General features: G+C 36.7%; 1 protein-coding gene across 19 annotated transcripts in view; it reads right to left on the bottom strand.

Annotated features, from left to right (window-relative positions):
• The window catches only part of DOCK3 (dedicator of cytokinesis 3), a 226,279-nt gene that overhangs the window by 106,088 nt on the left and 95,545 nt on the right, over nt 1–24,646 (bottom strand). For all 19 annotated transcript variants that reach the window (XM_030043808.2, XM_030043805.2, XM_030043804.2 and 16 more), the window contains 2 exons: nt 7,823–7,904; nt 1,167–1,227 (listed from right to left, as the gene is read on the bottom strand). In XM_030043808.2, coding sequence (XP_029899668.1) covers nt 1,167–1,227; nt 7,823–7,904 — 143 coding nt within the window. The remainder of the gene's footprint in view (nt 1–1,166; nt 1,228–7,822; nt 7,905–24,646) is intronic.

The raw sequence follows: 24,646 nt of genomic DNA on the forward strand, positions 1-24,646 counted from the left end.
CCTAAATATTTGAAATAAGTTATACTTAACATAGGTAAAATATTCACTTGCCAAATTCTCAGTGGAAGTACACACATTCATAATTTAGAAGCATTTAACTCCCTGTTACTAACTAATTATATCCTTTTTAACTGGAACTTTTTTCTAACCAACACCTTCCATCTAAAAGAGATTCCAGCTATTTAATTCACATACCAGAATTCACATAGTCACTTCACTTAAACACACTGTTGGACTAAAAAATTCATCTAGCTGTCCACGAACTACTTTGAACACTGCGCTATACTGTATAAGACACATTCTAAATTCAACTTCGATCATAAACACTTTCCATTCTCACTACCGCAAATCTAAAAAAGAATAAATGAAGCCTAGCCTGGCCTACAAATAGCCAGAGAAACCCACTCTATAGAAGGTGGCTAGTCAACTGAATTAGCATGGAAGGGCCTTCTTCCTTGGGTAGGGTCAGGTCTAGGCACTACGCACCCAGATCTCTCCTTTGGATAGCTCCATGCGAGCAGCCCAGAGAACCTGGAAAGAAGCAAGAGTGTGCTGCTAAATGTTGGACTGCAAGCTTGATAGGCTTCCAGCAGGCAGGTACTGCTGTTGATGCTCCTTTTTGGCATCAGCAGGTAGAACGAACACCTGACTGGTGTGACAGCTTCCCTGCTCTTATGTTTTAGAGGCATCTCCCTAAACTTAAGTGTGGCTTCTTGGAAGCACTGCAGACTCCTACAGCAGAAAACAGATCTTTACATATATTTGTTTAACAGTCTCTGATTTACTAGATGTGAATGGCCAGGTATAACGATGTCCTGCCCTGTAAACTAGCTATAATATCATCAGTAAAAAGATTTGAAATTTTGGAACATTAAACAAAAAGCCTTTTTAGTTCCTCCCTCCTACCCTAAATGCGGTGTTTAATCAAGTATTTTGTTTCAGGCTGAGGAAAAAAAAAAAAAAAAAATCACTGTTAAACAGTCACCAGTAACCTTACAATACTTAGCTACATATGGTCTGAATATTAATCTCAGCAGATAACAATGGTCTATGACTGAGTTTTCTACCTGGTTAAATCATGATGTCAGTTAATTAAAACATACATTTAAAAATACTGTAAAAACACTGTTAATTATATATATTTTAAGCATTAAATCATACTGTACCTATTCGAATTACATGGGCAACTATGTACAAATCTCTCTTCATGTCCTTGCTGCTGAGATCCTAAAAGATTGGAAAAAATATAGACATTAAAAAAACAACACAGCGCACTTCCAAAATTAAGTGCCTACAAAACTCCCATGAACAAGGACCACTCAGTATTACTCTCCATACATTTACCTCCTCCACCTTTCAATAAGAGAAAGTATTATTATTTCTAATCTACAGACAAGAAAAATAAAGTATAGAAGGATTATATTTGGTTGGAATGTTCTTTAAAATGAAATTAAAGATTCTGACTCCACTGTCTAGCGATGCTGTATCAAAATTCTGGCAAATATTTAAAATGTTCGTTTAATCTTAATTCAAACACATTATTTGACTGTATTAAATTTACATAGTAAATTTAAACCCCTGAGTTACCTTAACTGCAACCTGTTCTGGCTTCCTTCACCCCATCCCCTGACTGCAGGACCCAGACCTGTCCCTAACCCTGTTCCTTTGGTTCTGCTTTCCTTTTTTTGCTTTTGACTTCTCATTGTGTAGTCTTAGTCTCAAATGATGGCTTTAGAAAAAAATCTGCAGCATGACTGTCAGAATTTAGATAAAACTTCAAGCGCGTTTTGAACTAATCTCTGTTTTATGGGTGGATAGGTGCAGTTCCTCAAAACAAGCAAAAGTCTGAAGAGGAAAAAAAGTAGACGACTCAGAGACATGGTTTATTTTAATGTTTTTAAATGTGCAGAGTTAACCCCGTTTCATATGATATATGTTGATTACATTACAAAAGCAGCAAGGCAGTGTCTCAACCATGCATAGAACCTACAGGTGCTACCTGTATGAGTTGATGGGAGCCAAGGGCAGCTAGTTCATAGCTGACCTTCCTAGAAGTCCAAAAGCAGGGTAGGCTGCATGCAGACTGCTGACTGGAAATGCTCCCTGCCCCATTCTAACTGCTGAAACACGCCAAGGGGTTATTTGTGGATCATGGTAGCTGGAAAGAGCCACATTTGGCTAAAAACATTCTAATGGTTTAGTGACATAGATGGTCACTCTCATATTTAGTACATTCCAAACAGTGATAGGGTATTGGAAAAACTAAGAAATAAACTCAGTTTTAAGATGAGGTAATCGCTTAGCAAAACACAGGACCTTAAGATCTCCCAAAAGTTATTGTTATGGCAAGCAACTACATACATGGATGAAAACTCTGAAATTCCATGTCACAGAATAGCAGGTCAAAACTTTTAAAAATGATCTTGAAGAAAAGCCAAAAAATGGGAAAGGGAGAACCTACGGAAGCATAAAAGGAAAGCTGAAGCTAATGAAGACAAAAAAGTATTATTGACCCTAACAAAAGTTTAATAATAAAGAAAATAAATTAAGAAAATATGCATAGACTACTTTTCAATATTCATTACTGCAGCATTTTGCATTCACATGTTAGAAGCTGTCTTAATTGCAATTTCTTTGGCATGTTGTATTTTTTTTTCTGATAACATTATAAACAAAGCAAATTCTAAGACATCCCCCCCTTTTTTTTTTTACTTAGAGGAAAGATCTAAGAAACATTTCTTCCTAAAAACATTAGCATTGTTCAACAAGTTCTCCTTATGTTACTAACCTCCAAGACAAGATTTTAAACAGGTAATATGTACTGTGAGAATATTCATTCGTGTTTTAGACTCTGATGCAAAAAGGCTCCTCATGCTCTACAGCAACAGCTGTTGCCTCTCTTTCTCCACTCTGCGAAGTGCTACCACCTTATTGTTATGTACCGATTTATGCCATACGGCCTCCAAATTCTCCCCAAACGTAAAGGGCATCGCTCCAGCCATTTCTCAGGAGAAGAGCAACTGGAAACGCCAAATGATTCATGTATTGTTCCTAAGAACGTGGGAGAGTGAGTGAAGTGTGTATGCACGTGAAGGAGAAACATCCAAAAAGAAGGTTTTAAGCTCAGTTACTGTTGTTCGCTTCACTCCTCCCCTTACACTGAAGCAACTGACATCACCTCACGTCTTTCTAAAACTTTTTTGTTTGTTTGCACAAAATGTTTTCAACATAAGGCTTTTTAAAAACAGCTCTAGGGCTCTATATATGACTTTACAAGCAACTTGAGATGATAGCTATGTGTTCATGTTTCTTCACTAGTTTTTCTTCCTTTTCAATTGAATAAAGATATCCAACCCAGCAGTAACAGTCACTTCTAAAATGTACAGTCCTAAGGGGAGAACAACACTGGTGGGTTTGTCTATGCACAAACGTAGCTTGGCCTTCTAATACTACATTTTTTTGGAAAATACAATGCAAAAAATCAACTTGAAAAATCTCAGATAAAAATCTTGTATTCTTTCTTTTTTAAAAAAACACAACTAAGTGGTATTCAAAACACTGTAAAAGGAAATAATGCAATTTTTATATAAAGGGGAAAGGAAATTTTAAATTGTGGACATCTAAGTTCTGTCATTCCTAGTTTGAAACAATTTAGTCAATTAAAAATTGTATTTTGCTGGAAGCTAAAACATGAACTTTAAGTCATACAGCAAATTTCTTTCCCATGTGACTTCAGAAACCAAATCTCAACACCTGAGATTATGATGACAATGTGCATAAACACGGAACTTCAGATTATAGTGACATATAGCACAATAAAATCTGTGCACAGCGACTGAGAACTAGGCATAAAGAGAATTTATTCTAAGGAGAAGTTTCAGTCCCTTTCAAACAGCGTTATATTGCTAAATTACAGCAGGGAAATAATAAATTCATGGCTGTATCTTCTTACGCCGTTTAAAAGGAGCACTGTATTTCCCTAGGCAGCATAGGCAGAGAGTTGCAAATACGCTGTTTGGTATGCTTACCAGCTAGCAGATCACGTCTCTCTGAAGCCAAAGAATTAAGCTATATAAATCTTCCTTAGTGTTTTCTCTTCAAGTCTTATTTTGCTGCTGCATAAATAAGGGAACATACTTTCTAGGCTTTCTTCATCACCTAACATACCAGTGTAGCATATGGTAGGCTTTATCTTGCATGTCTTGGAGAAATTGAAGTTCCGTGATAAGAAGGGATTTGACATAGTTTTAATCTCAGTAGTGCCTGACAATACATTTCAAAACCAAAAAACTTGGAGGTAGTACTTAATAGTCTAGAGAGTAATAGATTTTTGAAAATATCTGTGATTTGATCGGGGAATTTTATTATACTATCAGATTACCAGTTCTAATTAACAGCAATTTAGAGAACTATTTTTTCAAAGGGCAGCTGTCAAAATATCAGAAAATGGTAGGGCATGCACATATTGCTGGGTTCACACTTTAGTCGCTTTTCAATTTCACAAAAAATATACTGTGTCACAGTCAAAAGACAAAAAATGTGGGCCCAGATGGCCTTGTATTTCATTTTGTACAGCAGAGGCTTTTTACAAGGCGAGAAATTCTTACTATGACATGGACCAAACAATCAAAACCCCCAACCCCTGTGAGGAAGTCTTTAGAGAATTTCTTTGCAGAAAATCCATGCCCATGACTTCGGACCCAGAAAAGGACAAACCACGTTTATTATTTGCTTGCACACAATATAAATAAATCAATTTCCAGAAAGGTGTTCTTAGCACTGCATCCACAGGGGGTTTATTTCCCACATCCTTCTGAGCTTCTTAAATGATAAACAAAATAATTTCATAATAATTCTAATTGCATGGCTTTTTAGAAAATCACCCCTAATTTTTTTTCCTCCATATTGGGTATGAAAGAGAGTTACGCTATAATAATGGTTAGGTCTTTCCAATGCTGGTTTCTATAAAGGTTTAACTGTATGTTGAAAAAAACCAAACACCAACACCATCACCCTCAAAAGAGTGGAATCAAGGATACCCGACTGCCACTAATTAGTTATTTAAACAGCTTTACCAAATTCAGTTGCCAACCTCATAGGCCACAGAGAGTAAGATATTTAACAAAAATAGCAAGCTTATACTGTGTAATTACATTTGAATTCAGACACAGGAATGTTTCTAAAGCGTGCATAGGCTGAGGTGTGCTTGAGTGAGCATTAATCTTCAGAGGAAGCAATTTCTCACCTTTGTTATGATATGACAGCAGATCTAAATGGAAAACCTACATAACTTTGATATCTTACACAAGGAGACAGCTGAACCCCTAGAAGCAACAGAGATAGCAGGAAGAGACAGGGATGCCTTGAATTATCTAAGATATGGGGCTTCTTGCCTCTGGGAAAGGTTAGAGTTTTAGAAAGATTACTGCAGGGTGGTGGGGAGGGTGAGGAAATAAATAAAGTCAAGACTATCACAAACTTGGGAACAAACCTGAAAATCATAGAACTATCTTATTTTGGAAGCATTTCAAAATTAAGAAATTATGATAAGATAGAACCATTGCAGATAAAATGGTTATTCAAAAAGCTATTATTTGTTGCTCCTTTGCTACATACTTTGGGAAGTTCTTTGAATATATTGATGAAAAATATTGTATCAGAACTGTGTAATTTTTTTTGCAGAGATGATTTTCCCAATTATCATAATTCATGTTACGTAGAGTATACATTCTTCCAGAGAGAGTGACAGACAACAAGTCTAAGCACCTTGGAGAGCTGATACTGCAGCACCTTTGGTATTTTTGTATAGTTAAATAGAAAGGTAACTTGGGAGTGACCTCTGGTCAGAAGGATAGGTGCTATAGAGTGGCACATGTCTGCAATACTCAGGGCTGGCCTCTTTTACACTAGGCTGGCCCCATTCATAGTACGCAGCAGGTCTCTTCTGGAACTGCTATGTCCCTGGCCGTAGCATATCATTATTCTTTTTGTATTTTTGAAACCGTGTAAAGACTGGATTGCAGGTCACCAGAGCAAAACTGTGTCACACTGTTTATAACACAGTGTGAAACAGGACAGTTGTTACATGACCCTAAGTAGTGTGGCATCAGTGTAGATGGGGAAGTTTGATGGTGAAAATCTTTTTAAGAATGATGAACCTCAGAGGCCAGAAAGTGCCAAACCTGATACGAACCAGTCTGTGCTGCCTTTTGGGAATAATCCTTAGAGCAATTCGTAATCCTACACTCAACCTTTTTGCATGATCCAGATGCCAGTGCTGAATTTTGCTCCCTGGCCACCCTTCTCTTGGAAGAGAAAGATCTTGGGTTTGAGTTACTAACAGTGGAGGCATCAGTGCCAATGGCAATACTAAGACACTGTTACCTCTGCTGACACTTAATCAGCTGGTAGCACTTCACTGATGGTATCAAAACCAGAACTGCTACTGATGTCAGCATCAATGTCAGTGCTATTTTTGGATTGACCTGCATCTCTTATAGCCAGATGGAGGCAGAATTGAGCATCCTTACCTCTGGGTTGATAAGCTCTGTTCCTTAAGAGGAGAAATTCAGCTATCTTCTTAGAGGATAAAAGGGAAAGGCTGAGAACCATGCCTATTTCAGTGTCCAGCTCTGCTTGACCTTAGAGGATTTCACTGCCAGAACTAAAGCTTATACCAAAGCTGTCTACCATCTTTTTTCTTCACTGGAGGTAAAAATACTTCTGCCAAAGAGATTCTAGCATGTGCACTAGCTAAAGGTGAGTCACGATGGAAGGTGTTTATCACACTTGGGATCCGAAATTCCTTACAGTTATTCTGTGATGAGCTGTTAAGTTTCAGTGCCTCTAGATTTCCATATTCTTTCTGCAAAGTGACAGATAAAATCATGGTCTGACACATGATTCTGAGGCAATTTTTAACAGAACTTAAGACCAGTGCAGAATGAATATTAAAACCTGAGTGTTTTGAAGACTAGTATTTTGGCATAACCAAAACCACAAAACAAGAAGGCAGTTAGGCGGGAGGTGAGTCTGAAGAATTAAAAGGAAGTAACTCTTAGCTGGCTATTTCACTCCCAACTGAGGTATCATCTGCTAGGAGCCACAGATGGATATTACTTATCCTGTCTTTCTGGCACAGATGGTTACAGACTGCTGGTACAGTTGGTCATATCTGCTTTGCGTCAGGACAGCGTAGCTATTTGCACAGACCTGCTGTAGCAACGTAGGAAGTCACAGTGTTTCCTTTCTTACAGCTAACCCTCTGTAGCTCAACGCGGCTGCTGCTTCTGCACCACATCCCCGTCTTTCTGTTCCATCACACGCACCGTGCTGGCGGCCTGAGAGGCTACTGCTGCACCACCTACTTGGGGCTGCTACACGGACTCTGGAATGGGCCATGACAAAAATCTATTTGGAGAATTTTCTGTTCTTCTGTGTGTGTGTGTGGTTGTATTTGTTTTTCTAACTTTGATTCTGAAAAAAAGTGCCTTGCTTTACATTCAGGCCAATGCAGCTTTTTCCTGTGCCCTGTTATCTAAGAGCATAGTACATGCAATGAAAATAGTCAAAATTTCAAACTATAAGCAGGAACAAATGCACTTAGAAGGAGTACTTCAGAATATTTACTTAGCCATAAAAATAGTTTAGAAGTACGTCCATTTTCTTATGTTAACATTTAGTTATAACCATAACAAAACTTAGAAACAGCTTCCATTCTACTCAATATATTGGAAAGGAAGAATTTGGTTTTTTTCCCCTCAGGGTGACTACATCTAAAATCATACTATGTAAGGGAAGAAGAAAGGGAACAGACACGTACTGTGAAAAGTGCACACATTCGATCTATCTTCTCTGGATTCCTGGGGCCTCCGTTCTTGTTTAACCTCACCATAAACCTCTCACTAAAAAGCAAACAATATTAAAAAAAATAAACAAGAGTTTCATGTACACACTTCAACATAAAAATACAGGTAGGTATGTTTCGGGGTTTTTTTTGTTTTGTTTTTTTTTTTTTTTCCAAAAAGATGCACTAGGTATTATAATTTTTTTAATTTGCCAAAGCATATGAAGCAGTATTCACTGATCTAGATAAAATTACATGGAATAGGATAGAAGACTTAATAGCAAGTACTCTGCATGCAAAAAACATCATGTTGATGCATATTCATGATGCAATAACATTAAAATAATGTGAATATATGAAGCACAGGATTTGAACACATTACAAGTACTTCAGGCAAAGGCTAAGGCACGCTTGCTGAAGCGTATACTGCCTTTGGTAAAACTCAGTTCATTAAAATCGACTCAAAACTAAAAGTAACAAGAATACAAATTAAGCAAGCTCCTTCAATGTATGCTATTTATAGAAGAAATATACTAATTCAAACACACTAAGATTAAATTGATAGAACTGCTTATCAATCAAATTAAACAGTCCTTTTACCAGCAAAAACAGTGTGTATAGCCAGACTGCAAAATAAATAATCCTTACTATGGATGGTAAACCATGGACATTGATATTATTTCTTAAGACAGAGAGAGAATTTATGTATACAAATAAATTAGCTGAGTAAGAGTAATTTATTCACTAGATGTGCAACAACACACTAAGTATTGACCAGAAATTTCTTCCTACAGATTCACAGAAATAAAGCAGGAGCACACCATTAAATCTGCTAGTTACATTTCCATTATATCACAGATCCTTTCAATTTTATCCAGTACAACTGTATCAACTTCAGTTACCTTTACTTGACTAAAACACATTTTCCAGCATATTGTCCACTGTTGGCCTGAAAAATATGAAAACGTAGACTACACACTACTTCCTTTGGCAGCTTGCTCCAAAAGGCTATTCAACCCTAGTGTTAAAAGGCATGGGTTAACATCAGCTTGGGAATGTCTGGTTTCAGTGTTTAGGCGCTGCTTTTTGTTACACTTTGTTCTGTACATTAAAGAGCCCTTTAGAAAAGCTGATTTCTTACAGGGTAGTGATATCAGTCATTAATTGTATTATGTAATCAAATATATCTCCAAACAAGAAAGGAATTTAATGCTGTTAAGAAATTCAAGAAAAAGTGCTGGAATCATTTTATAGAACTTACCCATAGTGCAATTTTTAACACCATTTCATGAACAGTTCTAAAAATGTAAGTTTGTAACAGTCTAGTACTGGTACCACCTACACCATAAATACAAATACACACATAAGTGTATTTCACACATATGAAATCAAGGCCCTAATAATCCTAACTATAATTTATCAAACATCATATATTAGCCTTTTTACCACAGCATTATGCTCTGAGTTCATTTGAAGTAACCTGTCCATTATAAATACTGATATATTTTCAGAATGGCTACTTTTTTCAGAGTGGTCCCTAACTCTGTAAGCATGACTCATACATCTTGTTACACACCTTTGCATGTTTATTTGCCTAAGTTTATCTTGCTAAGCAATCCAGATCATGCTCTCTGGCTGTTTCACTCTCCCTGTTACTCATTATTACTCCAATCTCCATGTATCCCACAACCTCATTCAGTAATAAGTGTAATTAATTTGCAGCAGATGCTTATAAGCTCAGAGGTAGCTAACATGCCCCAAAGAAATCCACCAGAAACAGATCTTTGACGATTCTTTACCTAGAACTACTTTCTGAGATGTCAATTATTAAGTAAAGAATGTTTTAGCAAACACTTTAATGGCATGGTATAACCCAATCTTTCAGTAAGAATTTTATGATGTATTAAGTGGAGTGCAGTACAATATTACAACTTCAGCACATTACAGGAACAGTTACATTACAATATTACATCTTCATATTTACCTCTATCTACCTAATAGATAAATAAAAAAAAGGTCAGAATTTTCAAAATAAGACCTATTTTCAATAAAAACACATTAATTACATTCTTAACCTTTATCATTAACTCAGTCTTGTGCCCATTACTTTGCTGGTAACTAATTAAGGTTGTGAAAACACATAGTAGCAAGCAATTCCAGCAGGATGGCCAAAGTGGTTGCTTCTCCCAGCTGTTTGTCTCAGTCCTGTGCCGCTCCTGCGAAAGGGCCACACAAACAGGACCTCCAGCACTACCTGAGCAATTACACTGTAGAACTCTAAATATTAACACAAACTGAAATAGATGTTAGTTTAGCAGCAGTTACAGTTGTTGGCATTCAGCTGCTCCTACTCAATGAACTTCCGAGAGGAGCAGGCAGGACAGTTACAGTGATGCCCCCAGGTAAGCTCTGGTTAATACAGGGAATAAACCAGAAGATAAATTTTATACCATCAATTTCCAAACAGGACTCATGCTTTATATCATTAAAAATATGTAGTAATTTAAAGAGATATCAACTCATAGCCATGTTCTTTCCAAGCTGCCGCAATAAACGTCAATATTTCCAATACTTTCAAAAACACTGCTTAGGGAGACTTTAATCTTAATAAATCCATTTAATTTTAACCCTTGAATCAGTTTAACTGTAAAATCTTTCATTTAGAAAGATTAGGAGGTAACATACATTTCACTTCTGTTACAAGTATAATTTGTAAAGCATGTCTCCTTCCATAGAGAAGTAAAATTCCTTAAAAAAAAACAAATAAAAAACTATCATGAACTACAGAGCTACAAAAGTTACTTGCATAAAATAAACATTGGTCCCCTTTAAAACTGAACTTGAAACAATGATAATTAAATGATTGTAATTTATTTGTTAAATGTAAATTTGCCAACACCCTCTATTAGTACACTGAAAAATACTTACTATGCCTTATGCCTATTAACGCTGTCCCATTTTTAAGGGTAAGAGCATAAAATGGATCAATATTACACAAACAAGATCTCTGGCAAACTATTCTTTCACTTCTGCTGCTGGGAATGTATCTGCCCACCAAACAGGGGTGCAACAGATGAACACAAAGCTAATACATGCAGCCTAGGATCAGGAGCAACCAAGACAACAAGCAGCCTGCCAGTTGAAGATTAGGAGCAATATAAATCACATCTGCAGGGGAAAAAGTATTCACTGGTGAAGATGTCCATCCAAAATCAAAGCGTAAATCAAAGCTGGCTCACTCCTATTTGATTGCAAAAATCCCTGGAAGTTATTGTACCATATATAACGAACACCTGGAATACCTTCACTTTCATTGCAGTGCAGTGGTCAGATCAAGGCTGGTTCTCTTAATTCAGAGGATGACTGATGTTCTGAAGGGAAAACAAACCACTAGCAGAGCACCAAGCTCTTCTGCGAGATGAAGAATTATTTACAGAAAGAGAAAAGAGAAATTTGAAAATGTACTTCTGACTATTTTCAAATTCTGGGATAAAAATACAGAAAATATATACTACTATCCAATATTATAGAAGCAGAAGGTGCTGGTCCACAGACAAACTGAGTTGAGGGCAAAAATAAGACAAATCGTAACAATGGCCCTTCATATGAAAGGTCCATCTTACCCTACTCTCCTGTCTCCAACAATGTCCAGTAGTGGATAATTAGGGAAAAAAAAGAAGAATAAAGAAAGCATACGGTAATACCCTGCTGATATGTACTATCAGCTTACACCAAAGTGAAGCTCAAGAATAGCAGCAGTATTTTTGAGTTTAATAGTCCTGGATATACTGAACCCAGGGAAGTATTCAGGCTGACGAGCTTAAAAAATTCTGACTAGTCATTTACAGACTTACTATTAGAGAATGAGCTTTATTGTAATTTATAATATATGCATGTACCATACAAATGCATATATGCATTGTATAACATAACTTAAGAATCGAAGAATTAAAATTCATTAAATTGAAATTCTTCAAGAAATAATGTTATAACTGCTCCTTTACCTCCACTGATCTCAAAAATAACATTACATATTATATTTTAAATCTCCAGTAAGTTTTATACTTTTGAACTTCCCAACACAGGTTTTCTTTGAAAAATTATTTCAGCACTAATGAGCATTTCATTTTTGTAACTGAAGTTGAATACAATACTGTATGCCACAGAATCCTGTGCAGGCTGTCCCTCTGACAATGGCAGAGAAGGGACTGTCAAGTCTTTGAGCTGTCTATTTATACTTGATTCATTACCAAAAGTTGTATTGCTTAGTCTGCTTTCAAAACATCCAAAGAGAGATATTCTGGAGGCTCATTTGATAGTCTCTTGCAAGGTTTTACTCCATTAACAAGTGGTAATCTTTTAAAATTTGCAATTCAGCCTTTTTCTTGTTACAGCCACAGAGAAAATCTGGTTCCTATCCCCATATTCCAGTGCTTTTCAAGAAATGAAGCAGACCACCATCTTTTTCACCTGCCTATTCATCAACTGTTCCCTTATTTCCGCGCTACCTCCATAACAACCTTTCAATTCCTTCCTTTAATTTCCAATCCTCCCTTGAGTCCTCTTGAGCTTGTGTCACTAACTAATTAAGGGGACTTGGAGGCTGCCGCAGCATTTGGGAACTGTGGAACACGAAGAGGCATTCTGTCAAAGGAGAGATCCACCGACAGGACGAGGAAAATTAAAAGACAGCAGTGCTAATAGGCAATCTTAAAAGACTAAGCCACCTTGAGTTCTTCCACCCTTCCTTGCAGGTCATTTCTCCTAAACTTACAGTTTTGTTTCTCATCTCCAGAATTTCCCTAATCTTTGGTATTACTGTTCAAGAACAGTTTACAGAAAGGACTGTAAATATTCCACTAAGGTCTCACTAGTGCTGATAATGTTAGCATATCCTGGAATGGGACTTGAACCTTTTTACACTGTTGACCCATATTATGAACTAGTTAGTCAGATGCTCCCCATTTTACAACTGTGAATTTATTTCTATGTCAAAGGAAACCAGGAAGAATAACCCCATTTTCAATGATCTGAAGATCCACTGCCTTCAGCTATCATTATAGCTCCTTTTTTAGACAAAGATACACACATTTAGGGTCAAGAAACTTCACGGGAATTCAGTCAATTTCTTATTTTGGGAGCTACTTCTTTTGAAAGAGTTCAGCCTTCAGTGTGTCTATTCCTCAAGCTTATCTTCTGCACAAAGACAAAAGCATGCATAGAATCTAGACAACATTAAAGTCCAATTTAGTAAGATCAAAATATCAAATCTGAGTAAATTTCATATGGACATAATTGCCCATGTTTTTATGCATTAAGCATTATTCTTATTATAATTGAATATGCTCTAATTGCTTAAAGAAAACAGACACATGCTACTCTGTTTAAAAAAACCCTCAAATAAATCAGAAGGAAAATTTAAAACTCCAGTAGTTATAATTGCCAAATGAGTGGTAGAAATAAAATATGGGGAGATACTGAGTATTTGATGCAATCTGACTGCTTGATCAAACTACTGCAAAAAACAAAACAAAACAACAATTCATTTTCAGCTATTCTGAAAATACATTGAAACCAGTTCTCTCTTGCATAAAATTGGAGATAAGTGCACCAAAACAGAGAAAAAAATTAACATTTTACCTTGTTGAGTTCAGACCTAAGATGTGCCACACCAGTAGCAGTATCTTAAACAAAAGCTTATTTATTCCTTTTGCTCCTACATGCTATAAGCAATCTTCAATTACTCTAACTGCAACATCTCCTCCTGCGCTAACTCACATCACAGTGAAACCACCTCTTGTGCAGCAATAAGTCAGGTTTTACAATCACTCGCATCATTAGTAATTGCTAAAGCTACTCAAATATAAGAAACATTGCTCTGATAAGCAAAGTCAAACAGCTTCTTGTTCTTTTACTTGAAAGGAAGAAAAATGAAAGCAGCATAGTGTCTCAACTTCTTGGCTTCCTGTAACTGTCTGAAAAGCAGGACCATACTGAACTGGCATCTCTTTCTGCAAAAAGGAAGGAAGCAATCAATGGTTTGGGACATCACATTTTCAGCATGAAGGAAGGGGCAAACAGGGACAAAATTTACTGTTGGGTGAGCAGGAGTGGCATTATGCCTGTGGGGAGTTTTTGTTGTTGAGGTTGTTTGTGGGGCTTTTTTTGCATAACATGCAAAGATGACAACAAAAGGCCTGGCAAAGAGCTTGGAATGGATTAGTGAGCTCCCTCATATTAACTCATTGGTGGGTTTAATTAGCGTGGAGTTGTGAGGCAAAAATCCTGTGTATCAATTTATGGATGTAGGTACAGCATTAATAGATGCATAGTACCAAAGCAATGGTAGTCTGCAGAGAGACTGCAGACCAATTTTCTGTCTGAATTTGAAACTGTTGATAAAGAACAGAGATTTTTTTAAAAATTCTTTACCAATATATAGGAGATAGGTTTTCTGAAGCAGAGACAGTGACACATCAGGGTGTCAATCCCCTTAAGAAGAAACTTCACATCTTGTACCTTTCCCTTGCCTTAAATAATGGGTTGGTAGCCATTTCTCCAAGAAACAAATGCCTCCTTCACCTTCTCCATTCCAATATGCCACTAAAAGGGAAAAAGGTACAAATCTGTTCCCTCAGTGCTTCTTATTTCCAGAGAACAACTGGGCAAACACTGAAAACCCCCAACGTTTTTACAAACACCGCAGTCTTTTCTCAAAAGCTGTGTTTAACTGGGTTTTCAGAATCTAGCACTCGACCTTTCCCTTCTAAGAATAAAGGTTATTTTAAAAATATATATTGGTCCCATGACATATGTACCAGTGCATAGTGAAAAGGGTCACATGGTAGCAGAGAAGGTCATATAATAACTTGTGTTTTAGTCCTTGATTTTTTTTCTGTGTCTCCCTACATTTCTTTCTCACTCTTCTAGTATCATGTAAATCCCTACCTGCATACAAAATAAAAATTCAGGAACAAAAAATCTGAAAATACTGTCACAGCAGCTAGCAGGAATAAGCTACATACAAAGACATGCCTAACCAGCACCATTCACCTCCTTTCATCATACTGTCCTACCATTTAAGCAACGGTGATAAGCACGATATTAATTAATTTCTCACAAAAAGCCCAAAACAAACACTTCTAGTCTCTTAATGAATGCTAATATGCCTGACAATAATTGTAGAATAAAAATTGAGTTGGCATATGAATGTCATAAGCATTTTAAGACGTTACTGTAAAACGTACAGGTTTTGTCCCAGATAAATCTCGAGAATAAATGCTATGCACTGCAAGCCCAGGTCAACCAGGGTAGACCTCAGGATGAGCTAGTCATTCTCTATGGCAACAGAAACCTTGCCAACACTTGCCTTCAAAATATTGCAGTCTTGCTGTGCACGCCACGTTTTGGGCAGTTTACTTCATCAATGCCATGAAATACTGCTTTCTACCACTGTGTGTCCAAACTCTTCAAAGACAATATATTGACCAAGAAATTATGATAGGAATGACTTGTATATGACCAACATATTTTCTTAAAGCTGGAAAAAAAGGGGCTTGTTTCAAAACATTCATAAGTTAGCAGAGAAACACCATGAAAGAAATTCCTGGGGTTTGGTGGGGGGCAGATGGCACAGGGGGGAGAGAGGGAGAGAATTGAACTACAGTCTCTAAACCTTACAGTTTCTACAAGCTACTATTTTTCAAGAAAGCAATTATTGCTCTCCAATTGCCTGTGTGGTAGCAGAGAAAAAACCCTGGCTGTACCACCCTGGCTTTTTATTTGTGCTGCATCCTGCAATATAGGTAACAGTTACAATATGAGGCTTCTTATGTATGCTTGTACAACTTTATGTAAGATTTAACACAGAATTTTATTTTCATTCCATTTGCCAAATTAATTAAAATCTATCCTGTGTTTGTCAACTGCAAAAACATTACTATGCTCAATGATCAAAATGGGTCACTACGGGACAGCACCGTATCCTGATGCTTTTGAGAACACCCTGTAGAAACTTTCTAAAAAGGAAACAAGTTTCACATCAGGACTTCTGAACTTTTATTTCAACCAGATGGTCTCATATTCGTGAAGAAAGCATGCGTGTATATCAATTTCAGTCATTTCCCGCTATCATAAATACTGGGTTGATTTTTCTCTTGAAAGATGATTTAAGCAATAGAAGAAAAGGTTTCTAATGAAGTACAACTGTTCATGACACCTATGTAAGTATGTGAAGAAATGGAAAAGTAAAGTTATGATCAAGCAGTAAATAATTTTGGCTCCTCCTAAGAGCTGAAGTCCCTTGTAAATACTACTTTGTGGAAAGATCACAAATACTTTTAGCAAAGCTTCCTTTTTGTGAAAATATTTCAGAATGCATCTATATATTGCCATTGTACTTTAAAAGGCAGAACTCCTGAGATGATTAAGCAATTTGTTTGCAGTCCATTTACGAGTATCCTCTGTAAAAAGCTTTTCAAGTTTATTTTCTGTTAATCATGTTGACCTTTCAGAGTTGCTAATTTTTGTTCATTCTCTTGGAAAAAAAACTAAGTCCTTACAGCTGCTGTAAGACTGACCTAATAATAAAATCTCCCAGCGCTCCGCAGAAAGAGTCTTCAGTTCTCAGTTGAAGTGTGAGAGTAAGTCAAAGCATATGTACAGAATGATACCGTGTCTGTGAAGAACTGAATTGCCATTTATAATGTAAACGAACAACATATACTAGATCCCATGGCACAGCAGTATTTGAGCAATCCATCATCAAGAGTGGTCACTCCCAAACCCCTGAGACAGAAAGATCACCTCTGCTGAACCGTCAGTTTGCATACTGTTTGAACAATGATTCATGCGCTATTTAAAGTCTTCCTTTTCAGGCAAGTGCTCATGGTGCATGTTTGGTTTCTTCCCCCCCACCTTTTTTAAGGCGGCGGGGGGTGGGGGTGTGTGTGTCTTTCATGAGCTGCCTTCTCCAGCAGATCTGCAATAACCCCAGTTTCAAAAAACAAGTGAAGAAAAGTACACTGCTTTGGTCTATGGAGTGTATTTTATAAAGACATCTTAGAGAAAAGAACACCAAATCTGTGAGGGAAATTAATCTGGCTCTGAGAAAACGACTCTAAGCAACACAGTTTGCTTCCCAGCAAATTCAGGCTTAATGCTCATGAATTATTAAGTTACCACATTGGCTGGAAGCCCCAGGGGAGGATTACAGAGCTTACAGTAAGACTGTTACTGCAAACACTGGGTTTCCATAGAAACAGAAAATAGTGAAAATAACTACCTGTCATTTCTCTCTACCACATTCAAGGAAAAACCACCACAATGTTAAAAACGTTATTAAAGCTTGCAGGAGAAATGTAGCTAAACACCAATTACATTCTCCTTGGGTTCTCATGAGTCTGCCACACTTGAACTTTTGACACTGTCATTAGTATTTTTTTGTTATTTACATCATGAAAGGTACATATTTGTGTTCCTGAAAGGAATCCTCTCCATCAGCTAGAAAAAGTTTCTATTTCCAAAAAAAGAGACTTTAGTCATATAGTGTGATTCCTTAGTCCCTGCCACTGATTGTGACTTGAACTAATGAAAAGAAAGCCAGACCAACCCTGCCACGTGGTACACGTGAAATGCTTTGACCGTAACTGTAGGGAAGACGTCTAATTTTGGATTCCATGTATGTTATAGAGTGAGTATTTTATCACCATCTCTAACCTGGGAGAAGCGAATGGTTCTGAGGTCTAATACAGCAGTTGTCTCATTTAATTCTTGCTCTACAAACCACACATATCCCTGTTATTGGGCTTTGCACATAACAATTTCAGACACAGAACTGGGTTTTGACAGTGAATTTTGCAACAGAAAGAGCTCAGGTATGAAGAGTGGTTTTCATTACACTGAGCCTTCCTATAGACAGAAAATTACTTGTAACGGCTTTCTGTGAGCTATGTAGTTCACCTAGACATTTTAACATGTATTTGCACCCTGCTAGTCGAGGCAGCAAAATCTCTTCTAGCTGTATGTGTTCATGATACATTTTTGTTCTTTCTGAGCAGCAAAAGTGAAGAAGTAGTTTGAATACCTGCAACTAATTGATTTCTTCCTGTTAACAACTAAAAAAATCAAAATATGCCTGTAGAAAAATCTGTATCCCTGCCTATTAATATGCCATATCTCATCCCCAACCTGAAAAAAATTTTGGGGGGAAGAAGGGTGGTGGTGGTGAGAAATTTAAGACTGATTTTTGTAAAAGCTCCTGTTTTATAATAGCTTTGTATTTGTAATTTTATTGGAAAGAATTAACATCTCTAATAACACCACTTACCTCTCTACAGCAACTTTCATATAAAAATCCAGACAGTAATAGTTTCTTTAAAATAGATAATATTAACAGGAAATAAGTAAGAAACCAAGCAAATGCAGATTTGGGAGAGAGATCTAGGGAATGAGAGTCAGCTGAAGCAACTGGTAGAGAAATTGAAAAGGCATTACTCCTCCTTTGCCCTTTTTTAAAAACACACGCACACATGCAAATCCCATATAAAATACTCTGTAGATTACATCTGTCTCCATTGATGACCAAACTTGTATTTTCTAAAAGTTATATCAGAAAGGCTCTTTGTCCCCTGCCATATGTGTGCAATAGACTTCGGAGACCCACATATTTTCCATGTTAACTAAGAGTGACCAAAACCAGGGGCCACTGCTGTGGATAGCAATATTCCTTAATGTTTGCTTACGGGCTGATGTTTTTAAGGAAGTTCATCTTGACCAGGATCAAGAACTGATATCCTCCTTGTTACTATTGTTATGGATTTATCTACTGCACGAAAGTCAGAAAAATGCTTCCCTTGAAATACTAAGAACACAATAAACTGAAGTATAGGAGGAACTCATGGAGAATTAGCTATCCCAACAAATCAGATTGCTACAAAAGAGGTAAAAATTAGAAAGATGGGTTTTTTTTCATGACTAAGCAGAAGAAAGACCTCATTAGTTGGTAAGCCTAATCCCTAAGAAAATTCTCTGAATATTAAAGAAATAATTCTGAATGAAACAAAGTTATTTTTTCCCAGTAGACAAATCATTACACCGACAGCGAATGAGATAACTTTTCTATTTTAAAGTAACTATGAGAAGGCTGCTATTAAAAACATAACAAATGGAAAGTTTAGCATGTAATTGCACAATAAAAGTAAAATATAATTTTCTTCTTCCTAACATAGCAGCTGGCAATACTGGAACATGATAATATTTTAAAGCAATTAACAGGGGTAAAGACACATACATTGTCATAGCGCTCCCAGAGCTATTACCTAAAGAGAGAAGCAATGTAGAAAAAGGGATCTTAAGGTCAGTTCTCACTCTGGGAGAGAACGCAGCCAGACTTTTTTTGCCACAGCTTTTAATGTGAATCTTTCCACATTAACTAACTTCATTTCTTTTTCAGCTATTCAACTTCAACCATATTCATGTACCCAGTGATACCTGTCTTTCCTTCTTCTGACCTTATTAATGCCTATCTTCCTGTTTATTCTTTACCTGCCCATACCTCTCCAACCCCTTTACCATTCTCTACCCAAGCAGCATCTGATTTCTAGAATGCATACAGTCTCTCCAACTCTGGCTTGGAGCACGTAGAGTTGTTCTGCACAGGTGTTCTGCCATGAAGCACGCTGATCCTGCGTATCAGAGCTTTGAGGGGACTCAAACCCCTATTCAGATAGAACTTGTGGAAAATTTGCTATCGCTTTTCCAGAAGTTTGCTTAGGGTTTAAAATGAAAGTTCCAGATGATGATAATTGTCTATATTAGGAAGCATTACAAGAACATTATTCAAGAAGACATGTGTAAACATGATGTAATTTTAGCTACACTGTTCTTGCTAACATTATCGAGCCGCTGATATACATTCCTATTGACAGTTTAAAAGTCAAGAAAATATGACTAAATGATGATGAGAACCATGGAACTAACTGTCATCAATAAATACACAAAGAGATGAAGGATTCCTGTCAAATTTGTCAAGATTACCTCCAGCAACTTGGCATACAGATTAGTATTCTGACATCCGAATTTGGAATACTGTGTCAGAGAAAACTCCTACTATAGAAAAAGTGAAAATCAACTCCCCTACAAATTCATCATTTCTAAATTCAGTGTTTCAAAGTGGTGGATTTTATTCTACTCTATCTAGACGCTGTCACAAACATTTTCTTTTTACAGCCCCCCCCCCCCCCCCCCCCCACCCAAGGCAGTATCATGACCTCTATCAATTCAATAACACTTAGGCGAAGTAATGGAAGTTTAGAGATACTACTGCACGAGTGAGTAGTAGCTTGAGAAAACTCTTCCTTTTTAACACACTCACACACTGGTCAAACCAAAAGGAGTTTGATCATGCAGTGGAAATCAACCTGTTCATGAGGACAAGGAGACAATACATTTAAAATAATGATCATGTTGTTCTCTAATATTTTTACACCTTTAATATCTTAAACTTTTATGTATTTGTCTGCTAATTTTTATCAGGTAAAAGAATTTGGTTGGAAAGTATCTCAAGATCATGAGATGAATTACAAATGGGAAATTGCTATCTACATGACTTCTGCAGTTACTACCCAACCACAAGTGTACAGCAGTATTAACAACAAAACATTGCCACTTAAGATTTTTTGATTCAGCCTTGAAAAAAGGGGCAGATGATTTTATGTTTGATGACTTCAGAATAAAATCCAACTATCATGATATAGATTAACAGCATTCTTTTTAGTCCATATTTCCGAATCATATTTCTCTCCCGAGAGCTGCTTTGTCAATGGCGCTAAATTCTTAAAACAGAAGATGTGAGACAGACTGTACCACTCACATTCTCTCCAACATCCACCCACAAATTCAGAACATTTCCATGAAAACCATCTTTCCATATCACCTATTAGCAATAGCATTAAGGGCAAGGTTGTGTTTTCTCTCATTTTGCCTATTGCTTTTCAGTTTTAACACAGAAATAGATGTTTCAAAATTACCAAATTCCTAGCACTGTACTGAAAATTGGCAGCTGGGTAGAAGATATGCTTATACATTTCTACTATTTTAAAAATCACTGTGGGTCTCTGTTTTCTCACATTTCTGCATGTGTTTTACCTAGCCATCTGCTGAGAAAGAATGGATTACAATTTTATCCTTCAGTGAGAAGGAAAAGAATGTGAAAAGGCATCTCAACAAAACACGAGATGCTTTGTAAAGGGCTAGCTGTTAACCTTGTTAATACGTCCACATACTCTGAGGTAAGAATCAAAGAAGCAAGAGAAACGAATGAGGCAACGAAGCTGCTTCATGAACTTCAGATGGCTTTTTCTAAAGGAATAAGGACTTTCTCTGTAATGCACCTAACCAGTAAATGCTGATTTGCCTTAGAAAAGCTACAAGCAGTTATAAATTAACCACTGAGGGAAAAGTCTTGCTTCAGAGCAGACACATGCTTCTCCACCCTGTGTCTTACTGTCCTAGGCAAAGAGGAACACTGTGAAATTTGGAATTCTAAGTGGAATCTTTGGGGGGGAAATACTCTGCCAACATAGCTTTTCCTAATTGCAATCTCTGCTCAATATCAGCTTCCATCATGATGCTGCTAGGAAACTACCAGCTGATATAATACAGTAGAAAAGACTTATATCTAACAGATTAATTTTAAGAGCAGATGGGATCATTATAATAATTCAATCTTGTCTACTATATAACACAGACCACAGACCATTTATTTTAATATATACCTTTGGGATTATTTGTTTTAAGGAGGGAGAGGGAGGGGCCGAGGCAGATGTTTGGCTTATAAAAATATGTATTTTGGTACTCCTTTTTTTTTTGTTCTGTACCTCTGATTGTTTTTTGTATGAGCATTTGCTGTCTCTTTCCTTACATTAGCGTGCAAATGATTTATGCTTATGATGCATATCAGGATATCAACCTATAGTATAAAAGAATGAAGTATACTCTGGTAGTATGCAGTATTTCAATACAAAATTTTGGACAGGCATCTTACATTACAGCAAACATCTCTTGGTAGCAAATCATACCCTGTCCCCATATCTGAAAGTCTGAGCACACTATCTCCAGTCATGTCTACATTTGTCACTTAAGTAATAAGAAAAAAAGTATCATAATAACATGGTATGTGCTCATTGTGTAAGGTTACAGTTAAACAGCATAATGTCATTTACATAAAGCCCAAAGGCACAATTTATTATAGAGTAAAAAAACAAAGGTGTGAAAAGCTGACCAGTCCAAGTCAATAACCACCCAAATTACTACTACACTCTTACTGTGCCTTTCCTGCATTCCTCTCTCATTGCAGTGCTTCACGCTCCCACAGATTGGTTCTCATGAATGATTTTAATTCCATTACTCTTTTTTTTCTTTCTCTTCCCCCTTAAAAAAATGAGTATTTTATTGTCCAAATCAAATTATTTTAAATGATAATCAGAGGAAGAAATTCTACTAATTCCATCTGGATGTTTCTCTTATACTGACAACAGAGAGAAAGAACAAAGATCTGAAGAGAAAAAAATAAGTTTAACTTAACAGTAAATTATTGAAGGATGGACGCCTGCAAAAGGAAATGAAAGAAACAGTTTGAGAGAAACAACATTAAAAAAATGTTGAAAGGTGAAAAGCTTAGATAACTATTTGATTAGGTCCTGGAGAAACAGAATTTAAAAAAAAAAAGAAATATGAAAAAATTCAGTGGGTAGAATATTGTGCTCTGTACTAGTACACTCAGAGAGGCATTATGGAAATGAGACCCCTCCAGAAAAAGTGCAGGAATTTGCATACATGAGAACTAGTCATAGCTTTCAAGGTCAATAACTATGCAGCATCTTTCCTCTCATTTCATTGTACTGTATGAGAAATGGGTCATTAGTATATAGATTTATATATGTCCTGTAAACCTGATTGTCATCTATGATCCCCAGAAATTTTCCATGCATTAAGAGTCTTAAGAGTCCAGCTGGGAAGTACTTAAGCAGAAGGAATATGTGGTTCTGCATTTGCAGGTGCATTTATTTCTCTGCTTAACTTTTTCCTCAACCCCTAACTGACAGCATTCATAAATTCCCTCAAAGCTGCCTAGACACTACAAAACTGTCGAACAAATCATATTGAAACACACAGAACACAAGATCTACGTGATGCATCTATGTGTACCCTCACATGAGGAATAGACAGTAGTCCTTACCAACACTGAACAACCACCTATTTTTTTTCCATTTTTATATCCTTTCACCCTTTTTCTTATGTTCCTGTTATTTGGACAGGCCCCATGTAAGATATGTCAATTACACAATTTAAAAAAAAAAAAAAAAAAACCACCACAAAAACCAGAACAAAACCAACTATTATTTGATAAGCATCATTCCAATTGCATTTCAGTAGAAGATACACCCATCTTGTTTTGCCTTCTCTATAGCATTGAAAATAATCCAAGGCATAGCGAGCAGCTAGAAAATAATTAAATGGATTAGTGAAAATTGGTGCCTTTTGTAATGTTATTTGATCCTTCTTATTTAATGGAGTATCACACTTACTAGAACAAACTCAGTTTTGTTGGAGAGTGATACAGATAGGCTTCCAGTTCAGCCATAGACATCTGAATCCAAACTCTTAATCTTCAGAAGAATTCTCGTATACCAAGTCAGATGACAATAGGGGCTTGGAAGACTTCTTGATGATTATTTCTGATTGATTCAGAGCATCCTAAGGATTTGTAACAGGACAAAAAATGTGCAGGAAAAATTGACAAACCTATACTTGCCTTTTTATGTGACAAAATAGGGAGTTGGATATAATACAAATTCCCTAGTGACCTTCTGAGTCTTACTCACCACTACCATACTGCATATGCCATAAAACTTTCCTCTGCCAGTGGAAGACATTTCTTTTCCTCCCAATTCTTCTGTTTGCATAGCTTCTCTGGATGAACGCTCTATTTCCCCGGCATACCCTACTAACAAAGTGCTGAGGAACCAGACAGCTACTAAATATGCTCCAGTACTCTAAGTTTTAAATATCTGCCACACGTCTGGGTGAGACAAGTTTGGATTCTGATCACTAACAATCATTTTTACCTAGAAAGTATTTACAGATAAAATAAGATGCTTACTTAAAACCCATCTGCAGTACTGAGAAAAGTGACAATAATATGGATCCACAGAACGCACCATGAAGATCATACTAAGTAACCCCCATGGCTTTGTCAGCATCTTAGTTGGCTTCCACCTTTCTTGGGTAAACTGGAATATTAATTTCTGATAGGAACATCTTTGGTTAGGATAGCTGCTGCCTCTTCTTTCCTCTTCTCTGCTATCTCCCCAAGGGAAAACCACTGAATAAAAAAGTAACATCTTTTTTTCTATTGCATCCCATCTTTTTTTTTTTTTTTTTTTTTTTTTGGCTAACTTTCAGCTTAAGTAAGCTTTCTCACGTGTTTCCTCGGGCACTACAAGATAACATGTGGAAGAGTGTATTACTGTACTTCCCATCCTTCACGGTTCCTCAAGTAACATTTCCAGAGTACATTTTCATTAACTTTAAACTTTTCTAGCTTTAGGTTGCATGTCTATAATATAGGCTTTTTAGACACACTGTACATTTAATATTTCTCAGACTATAATCGTATCAATCTCTTAACAAGATGTGTTGGCAGTATCATACAGAGAAACACTACAATAGCACAGAGTGGAAGAGAAAGCAGTTCCTACTGCGTTTAAGATGAGTCACATCTACCTATCCATAGATACT

The sequence above is a fragment of the Aquila chrysaetos genome, chromosome 20, assembly GCF_900496995.4.
Source record: "Aquila chrysaetos chrysaetos chromosome 20, bAquChr1.4, whole genome shotgun sequence".
Lineage (NCBI taxonomy): Eukaryota > Metazoa > Chordata > Aves > Accipitriformes > Accipitridae > Aquila > Aquila chrysaetos.